Here is a 9,501-nt window from a genome sequence, read left to right as displayed (position 1 = left end):
GCCGCCGCTGCCGCCGCGGGGAGACGCTGCGCGGCCCCCCCGGCTCGCCGCAGAAGCGCGCACGCACAGGGGCACTCGCACGCCTGAGCCATGATTGCCGCAGCCTTCCTGGTGCTGCTGAGACCCTACAGCATCCAGTGTGCCCTCTTCCTGCTCCTGCTCCTGCTGGGCACCATCGCCACGATCTTGTTCTTCTGCTGCTGGCACCGCAAGCTCCAGAAGGGCAGGCACCCCATCAAATCCGTCTTCTCGGGGCGCTCAAGGAGCCGAGGTAGGGGATGCTTCTCACCCCGCGGCGGGAGGGAGGGATGGAGGGGGAGGACAGCGCCTCCTCCGCTCGCGGCCCCGTTCCCGGCGCAGGGACACGCCGCGCGGGCCCCCGTTCCCGGCGGCTTTCGGGAAAACCCGAGCCGAGCCGAGCCCCGGGCTGCGGCAGCCCGGTCCCCACCCACCCTCCCCGCCGGCGAGGCGAGGCACGAAGCCCCCGCTGATTCTCCCGAGCGCGGCACAACTTTATGCTCAACTTCTTCGCCATGAATTAAATATAAACGCGGGGCCGAGCGCGGAGCTGCGCCGCCGCCGCGCCCGCGCAGCCGCGAGCCCGCGGGAGCCGAGCGCGGAGCCACATGCAGCCTGTGTCTCTCTCTTTCCCTTCCAGATGCTGTAATGAGAACTCATCACTTTCGCTCTGAGGTAATTTATTTAGCACGCAATTTCAAGGTCAGAAGTTGTTCTCTTTACCTGAGTACAAATTGTTAAAGTCTTTTTTTTTTTTTTAATGAAACCACGTATGAACTTTTTATTTTGCATGCAAGACACAATGTCCTCTTTTTCTTTTCCTTTTGTTTTTAATGAAATGTGCCACACAAAATGTTAGCTCTCCATTCACATTCTCCTACCTGGCCTATTGATTTGTGTTATATCTAGAGCAATTGGTTACTTTAAGAAGAACTGGGCTTATTTTACATGCTCGTCCTACCTCTGTCCAAAAGCCAACCCCAAACACAGTTATTGACTGCACTGTAAATACGTGCGGTGCTGGTACATTTGTGACTGCAGAGCTTGCATTTGTTAGCTCTACTGCCAGTCCTCACCTGTGTGTCACTCACGTGCTGGGAAAGTTGCCTGCTTCACACAAATGCTGCTGCAGAGATCCCAGAAGGATCCAGGCTTCAAGCGTGTTAGATGCCTCATTTCATGACTAGATCTTCACAGGTCAGGTGAACTGAAATGCTTACACGCCAGCGATAAAAATATAACATAAAAAAGAGCYACTTCCTGGTGATTCCGAACAAGGAGCGTAATTGCTGGAATAGGGGAAATAATATTTATTTTAGCAGCTACTTTTTTCCATGCTGCTCTGAAGAGCTCCTGTCTAGCTAAATCACTTGCCAGCTTTTCGGCTACTGATTTAAGGCATGTCTCCATGCCGTTGCCTACTATTCTGGAAGCCTTTAGAGAGTTTTGCMTGAAAATGATCTTCTTTTAATTGTTCACATTTTTTTATTACCTTGTTGCAGGGATCATGGGTAATGTTTTCAAAAGTGTGCATGTGACACATTTTTGTGACATGGTTCATTTTGGAAATTAGATTTTAAACTCCTAAATATTTTGAAATTTGCACCAAAAGAAGATCACATAGGGAATGTAGTTAGTGGGAGAGGCCTTCTATCTTTAGACCTGCAAAAGTCTCTTTTTGTTGTTTTCATGATTAAACAATTAGTGCTGTTGTGAAGCAAACAAACAAACGTGTCCCACCATAAGTCAAAAAATGTGGATGATTTAGTTCCACCAATATAACATATTTGGTTTGCATGTAAAATTCTCTAAGTATGGAGCTTCAATAGAAATTAAGTTTAATGTGTTATACTCTGTTGAAATCTGTATAGTTCTGTATGATGACTCTTAATTAGTCATTTTGCAAACTTCCCTTTTATTTTTTATTAATCCAGCATGTGGTTATTTGTATATCACCCAATTAAAAATAGACATATTTAAAATATTTCCTAGCAGTTTCCATTTACTGAGATATATTAGAATAAAACAAGGAAAACTATTATATTCTCTTACAATTTTCTAAATTTTGTTAAGAAAGAGTAATACCATAGCTAATGCTTTTAACTGCCCATTTAAGAAACTGGGGGAGCTATTTTTCTGCTCATTATCAAGTGATGCAGACTTTCGATTTGTAAGAGAAAATGATGACTCATTTGACATCATAAGATTTTCATTTTTCCAAAGCTTTTTCAAGAAAAAACTTGTTTTAATGAATCTAATTGAATTGATTAATAACAAATTACGGGTATACTCTCATGAAAATATTAGCAGCACCATTTGAAACAGAATTTGGCATTCTTTCTGTATATCAGCACAAACTATTATGCACTTCCAACTCCAATAAGATGTTAATGAAAGCAAAGCATGACATATGAAAATATGGGCTTTACATAGTCCTTTTCCCCAAAAGTGAACATCACATCTCAACTCCAAATTTTATAGCACAAGGTACAGCTGCTAGCTTCTACTATGCTTAGTTGTTTGTCAGGCACAGTTTTAAATGGTATTTCTTAATGAAAATAAAAGATAAGGAAAAATAGGTCCATCATAAACAGCAGTGGGTTGGTAATTCATCTCATGAGAGCTGGCTTAAAACATGACTTACATCACACATGAACGTGCAGGTGGTCTAGTGGCAGTACACAGAGAATTATAATTGCCGTTATCTACAGAGCCGTTGGCAATTTCTGCATGATTGGCTGCCTGCCAGGAAAGCCTTATATTTGGAAAAATAGATGTGTAGCAAATTTATGATGAAGTTCTTTTTGTCAGAGCCATAGCTCTTATGGTGCATGCCGACATTGTCCTTGTCTCCAGTGAGAGCTATTAATCCCTTACTTTCCTTAGTACCGAAAAATTAACCCCACATTAAAAAAAGACGACCTCATACTCTGAAGTAATTCTAATCATACATCTGATGAATTACAAAAGGGCAAATACTAAACTTGAAAAGGATCCTTATAAGGATGCCCTGTTTTGAGTATTATATACCACCAGTGAATTTAATCCACAAATACTTTGTCCATTTTTTTGCGTCTTGATTTTGAATGTCTCTGCAAAGCATCTATCACATTACTATACTGCAAGATTCTATGCAGACATTTCTTATTGTCCGAACAAACTTAAAGAACTGACTCCGTGCCTCAAAAGAAGATAAATTTACATGAATCGTTATGAATATAAAGTAGGTTAAAGTCTGTCTTTGTTAGAGGTGCTTCATAACAGAAAAATTAACCAGCAAGAAAATGTGAGAGTTTATGAGAGAAAACAATGCTGTCTCCACCACCCCACTTACTGTCATTTACTATCATCTTAAGTTTGTCAGACCTGTTTTTTGTATATTTTTGGTCTCCATAAGTATTACAGTCCTTTAAGTCCATTATGACTATATTTGCTCTTAAATTTCACTCCATTCTACAGATATTAGAGATACTCCATGAACTAACTTTAGGAATCACACCCAGAATAGTTAATGTTTCTAAACTAAGGTAGACCTAAATATGCCGTCGCTGTAAAAAGAGAACAAGTAAATTTCCAACAGAAATATGGCTTGCATGACAAATCAGTCTTTGATGTAGCTATTTTAACTGTTCTCTCCTTTCTTTATTTGGAGAGCCAGTTGTAGAGTGAAATATCTGTGCTCTACCAAAATCATACCAAAGTAGCAACATAACTCAGTGAGAGTTTCACCAAAATAAGGGGTTATGATCCATTGTTTTTTTATTATTATTCTGTATATATTCAAAAATTCAAATGATATCAGTGATTCACTTCATTTTTCTCTTTGTCTCTGTAGAGGTTTGGGTTTTCCTAAAGTGCAGGAATTTTCTCTGAGTACTTTGAGGGCTTGGGCTTGTTATGTTTAAATGTATAGCAGCTTACACTTTACAAAGAGCTTTGAATGTCATCTGTGCTTTACAGTTTAAAAGCATTTGCTTAATGTGTTTGTGTTGCCGTTTCTTGTGATTAAATTTCTTAGTTTTCTTCTTTGGCTAAGCCTATGCAGTCATGGGATTATGTGAGATTTTTACCTTTCAATTAAAAAAGAAGTAAGCTTCTAGACCTAAGGCTCATACATCTTGAACATATGAAGGCTAGAGACTTCTCAAAGGCTTTTAGAAGACTAGCCCACTGTAACTAAATAGCTAATAGAATTAACCCAAATCCAAATTATTACACTCTCGTGATTTGAGGATAAGAATTCTTGAATAGGAAGGTTCCCATTCATTTTTTTTTTAATACTTGTTTTTTGGTGAGATTGTGAAGGGATATTTGTGCTAACTGCTAAACCAGTAGTTGATGATCTTCATATTTGTAGGGAAAAAAATCTCTAGATTTATCTTTTGTCTGAACATCTCTCTCGGCTTCACAGTTTTCCCTTATCTTACCTTCTAAATTAGAAATACTATGATCTCAAGAACTGATGGGAGGATATATGTATGCGGTGTCAGTGTTTATGGACAGTCAGGAACAATATAGTATCTTTTCATTTGTATTTTATTTTGACTAATATATTTTGGGCAAGTTTCCTGGGAATGGTTCCACTGAAACCTGTAGGTATGATCCTACTACTAAGCAAATCCATGCAAGTTTTACAATTCACTCTAAATTCTGACTTCACTTAGAACAGGTGCATGCCTGGTGGGACTCGTCACATGAGCAAGGCAAACCTGAGTTGACCCTTTATTAAAAGATCCTGTGGAGGATGGCAGCAGCATATATTAATCATAGCTGTAGCAGAAGAGTAACATTTTGTAATTTGGATTTTGCAGACCTCATTTTCTGCTTAGAGTACTGAATAGTCACTACAAGATTATATATATTCAGTCTAGTGTTTTGATAAGACAGTTGTCTGATGCTAAAACAGGTCAGCCAAGTCTAATGACAATTTTTAAGAGGAAATAAATTTGCTAAATCATCCATTATAGTGCAGTGGATACAAAACCACAGTAAAACAATCCCTAGTAAATGTATATATTATCTTTGCCAGCAATTGAGGCCATTGTAACCTGGAAAAGGTGTTCATACATGTATCCCTGAGCATACTTTTGTCATAATCATCTTGCTTTTGAGTCTGATTCTGAGGCAAATGCCCAGAAATACAATTCTAGATACCTTACAAAACAGTAATGAATAGTCATTGAAGACCTGCACTATAATTCATCCTGAGAGTTGTAGAGTTATTATAAACTGCTCAAGATATGTACAGCTTCAGTAAAAGAAAAATCAGCAGACCCCCCCAAACTGAATTGTACTGTTCTGTTTGATGGGAGGGAGTTCATTCAAAGAGCAACAGAAATGTTCAAGACTAGCCACAAATATACATTCATTCACTTATTCAAAGGATGTTTCCCTGTCTTTGCAGAGTTGAGTCAGCCTGCAAATATTTTACTTTTGTATTTGACACGTTTTTCCCCCAGGATATTTAAACTGTTTTTTTCCATTAGCTGTCTAAGAGTTAAGGAAGAGGTTCAAGGGAAAATAAATCAGGGACAAAAAGAAATTGTTTTCTTAGATATATGAAAGCACTTCTGTGTAGGAATGAATACAGGTTATACTGTATAAGGGCAAATCCTGCTATCCATTTTTCATAGCACATCCAGTAACATGGCCCAGACAGAGAATGTCACAGTAGGCTGTTATATAGCAAATCAGGTACTACTGGCACTCTGCTTATTATATATTGTCTGTCCATTGCTGTTCTTCAGTCTTATTCACTGCAGGGCAGTGTGTAGGTGTCCCAGTGAGCGCTAGTCTATGCTGAGAAGCAGCTTGTTTGGCAATTGTATCGCAAAACGTGTGGTGATCCCCCAGTTGCTGCAGCAAGACCACTTGGGTTCCTGAGCTAATTCCAGAAGAGTTAACTCGGGTACCTTTACTCCATGTGACAGTGTAGTGTAGAAATGCCCTGTATCTTTGTACAGCCGTCTGGCTCCCTGTGTCTGTAGCCTGGCTCCCAACAGTATGCGGACCACGGAGATGCTGAGGGGATTCCTTCTTAGCTCCACCAGGCACCTGGTAGAGTAATGGCATTGTGCCAAGGTGCATGCCCATGGTAAGACATGGTCCCAATGTATTGCATGTGAGGACCTGCGTTATAAATTAACATATCCTCACAGTTCTTTACAGGTTAGGGACGATCACCGCATAAAGATCTTGTACATAATTTACAGTTCTTAGTATTATTTAGTTTCCTTAATGCAGTTATATCAATAACCTCACAGCTATCATAAAAGTATTTACATACTGATATAAGGCTTCTCAGTATCTACTGTTATCTCTGGACACGTATGTTTTAGATGAGATTGCAGCTTCAGTTATCTTGTGCACCAGTTTACAGTCCGCATTCCTGATGCACGCAGACAGAGCCCTGGTTTCAAGGGGCTCCAGGTGGAGCAAGGTATGTTGCACGGATCTGTTAGCCACCACGTAATTGTACCCATGTATGGAATGGGAATTTCTAGCTGGTGTTTATTGGTTGGAACTAACCTTAAATTGAAACTGTAAATTAAAACACCTGAGGTCATACATGTGGTGATGGCATATATTGCCACAAAATTACCACATCAGCTATAGAAACTACCATCTTATACAAACAGAAAGGATTGTGTGTGGGTCCATAGATCACATGTGCCGCAGAAAAGCTCAACCATCTACAGTGAGTTCTCAGTTATGGTGGTTAGATTATTAGGGTGACAGACCAGGTTGTGGATACACATTCAGAAATAGCTCAGCGCTTTAAAGGCTATTAGGTGAAAGAAAGCACCACACAAGCGTGGTAGCACTACCCTCAGGGCTTTTTCAGCTGCTGGGCTATTACATGTGTTTTCCTATGGCATGGAGAAATCACTCATACACTTTTCTACTGCTAGGCTTTTTCTAAGGAGAAGCAACTTGAAGGTACTATGGAAGAACCATGCAGAGCACAGGATAAAGCCACCTCACTATTTTTATACTAAATCAGCTTCAGTTGAGCTGGTTTAGTTCAGCCTGGCCACATCCAACTTGAGTGGACACCACCTAGAGCCACAGCTTTTAACCTACCCCATAGTGCTCTGCGGGCTGGAGGGTGTATCAGACCCAGGACTTGGGCTGGTAACAGAGTGCTCGGGCCCCTCCATGCTCTCCTGGGAAAGAGCTCAGGTCTGGGTTGTAGAGATACTCAGGGAGGTCTTCACACCCCCAACTGACATGGCCAGTCTTGATCTGGCACTAGCAAGCCTGGCCACCATTGAGCTGGCTCCTTGGGCTCCTAGTTCAGCTGTGCACTATGTGCCTGGGTACTTCTGCTCTCCAAAGCATCTGTGAGCCCCTTCTCACTTCCCTTGTGCCTCACTCCTTGCCTTAGGAAGAGTTAGTGGTTTGCTCTTCCTGACTCATCAGTAGGAATGAAACATGAGTTATGGCTGAAGTCTGAAATTACCACATCAGCTGTAGAAAATAACTGCAGCTGACRTGTGGGCAAAGACACATTTCTTGCAAGTTGTGCCAATGTCCTTATCACCCCTGTCCACTCAGCTGTATGAATACAGCGCTCAGCTTCAGGATGGCAGGGTAAACAGAAGAGCAAACTGGAAGCGAAGCACAGTTCTTGCAAAATTTATCAACATATAAATTGATAACGCTAACTACACTGAAATGCATTTTCATGTCAGATTAAGGTATTATATTAATCCTCATTCTTTCCTCTAGAGAGAACAAAATGATACAACTAGGTCAGGGCTTCGTTCCCTTCTGAGCTGTTGCCGCTCCCTCCATGTGCCTTGAAGTGCAGCCCGAGTGGGAAAGTGACTCTGCAGAAACAGCCTCCTCTTACACAGCAGGATGAGCTCACCGAAAGCATTTACAGTTTCTAGTCTGTAGAGCWTTTTAGCTGACCTAGCATAGCTGTCAGGATGGGCTGAATAGCTCTTCAGGCCTCACTGACTGTGTTGACTGAATTTTTCATTGACTATAATGGGAGCTTAGATGCAGCTCCACAAGTAGAGACTCATTCAGATATGTAAGTGTTGCTGGTATTTGAATGTAGGTATCTTAACAGATAACTGAATCCCAGTCTAGCTATCTTTTTTTACATATATATACTTGCTAAATCTCTCATTGGTTATGTATGTATTTTATGCTTGACAAAGTGGACACCCATCTTCACATGCAGGGATGGCATAAATTCTCTCACCAGTTTATATATCAAATAAGCATACTAGACTGATGAGAGTCATTTCTTTGTACTAGATGTTGGGCAGCAGTTGTGTGGGTTAGCAATCTGTGTGTTATTTCTTATTCCCCTTTCTACTGTGTTTTTAATTTTCCAGAGGCCGTTTTGGACAGTTTGGACAGTTAATACTTCATTGCAGGTTCATTATCTATACCATATACCTCCAAAGCTGAGAACAAATGATGAGATGGAAAAGGGAGAAAGCAGAGGTAGAAAAGGGAAATGGTCAGAAAATGTGCTAAGATATTTTAAATTCAACTATTCCTTGCAGACCACTGATCAAGATTTATTTTTGTTCTTAAATAATTGTCCAATTCCTAATATAAGCTTGGAGTGCCCTGAAGTAATAGGGCAGGAACTGGAACAAGCCACCACGAAGGGAAGGTGGCAGTGGAGGGCTGTAACCTCCTCGTTAGAGAACGACAGGACTACTCCGAGAGCCGGCCGGCTTCTGTGGTTTGTGGCTTCAGATAGGAAAGAGTACCCAAGCAGTATCTGAAGGCATGCCTGGGGACATTGTTTTGTTTTCTGCTTACACATCATCAAATTTTCCTAGTGTTACAGCTTACCTGCTTTGATAGGAATCCTAACCTTCTGATAAAAAACATATTATGTAAAACAGCAGTGCAGTGCAATAAATAGGTTTTTATACAACATGTGTCACCATGTATGTGCATGAGTTATTAAAAATTATATTCTGAATTCACATTTAAACCCTAGGATCACAAAAGGGCGCTATTTGTATGCACTTGAGGGCCCACTGAAGAACTGGAAAGCAGGCTATTGATACTGTATTTCATGACCCCAGTTGGAAAAGCGATCTTGTTCAGGTTATGTAAGAGGCTATTGCTTGTACTCCCTTTCAATGTTTGGACTTATTTGGAAAATTTAATATTATATGACATGTGCCCAATCATAGTCTTCGAAATTTGAGAAATGGTTCTATCACTATTTAGTATTTAAATTTTAGGAGTTGAGAGTAAAATCTTCTAAAATAAACATAAGGAGTGCAAAGAAGCATCAGAGAAAGCTTGCTAATGAGGGAGTGGAATGAGAAATTGAATGCAACATCTTATATTTGGTGTTTTAACTCTTGATTCAGATCTTTATAGGAGTAACCCTTACCAAGATGAAAAAAAAGATCGATAGAACCACAAAAAAAGATGTTCTTTTATTTTTTCAGAACCAATAGAACCAAGAAAGATAGTTGCTTCCTCCTTCTGCATTTG

At 40.4% G+C, this 9,501-nt stretch overlaps 1 protein-coding gene across 1 annotated transcript in view; it reads left to right on the top strand.

Moving 5' to 3' along the window:
- Window positions 1-90: 90 nt before the first annotated feature.
- DST (dystonin) overlaps window positions 91-9,501 on the top strand; it is a 314,470-nt gene continuing 305,059 nt past the window's right edge. Inside the window, exons 1-2 of the mRNA XM_026073126.1 lie at window positions 91-271; window positions 659-693. Coding sequence (XP_025928911.1) covers window positions 91-271; window positions 659-693 — 216 coding nt within the window. The remainder of the gene's footprint in view (window positions 272-658; window positions 694-9,501) is intronic.

Source organism: Apteryx rowi, unplaced genomic scaffold (genome assembly GCF_003343035.1).
Source record: "Apteryx rowi isolate R43461 unplaced genomic scaffold, aptRow1 scaffold_361, whole genome shotgun sequence".
NCBI lineage: Eukaryota > Metazoa > Chordata > Aves > Apterygiformes > Apterygidae > Apteryx > Apteryx rowi.
Note: the sequence above shows the minus strand (reverse complement) of the source record. Positions and strands in the feature narration are given on the sequence as shown.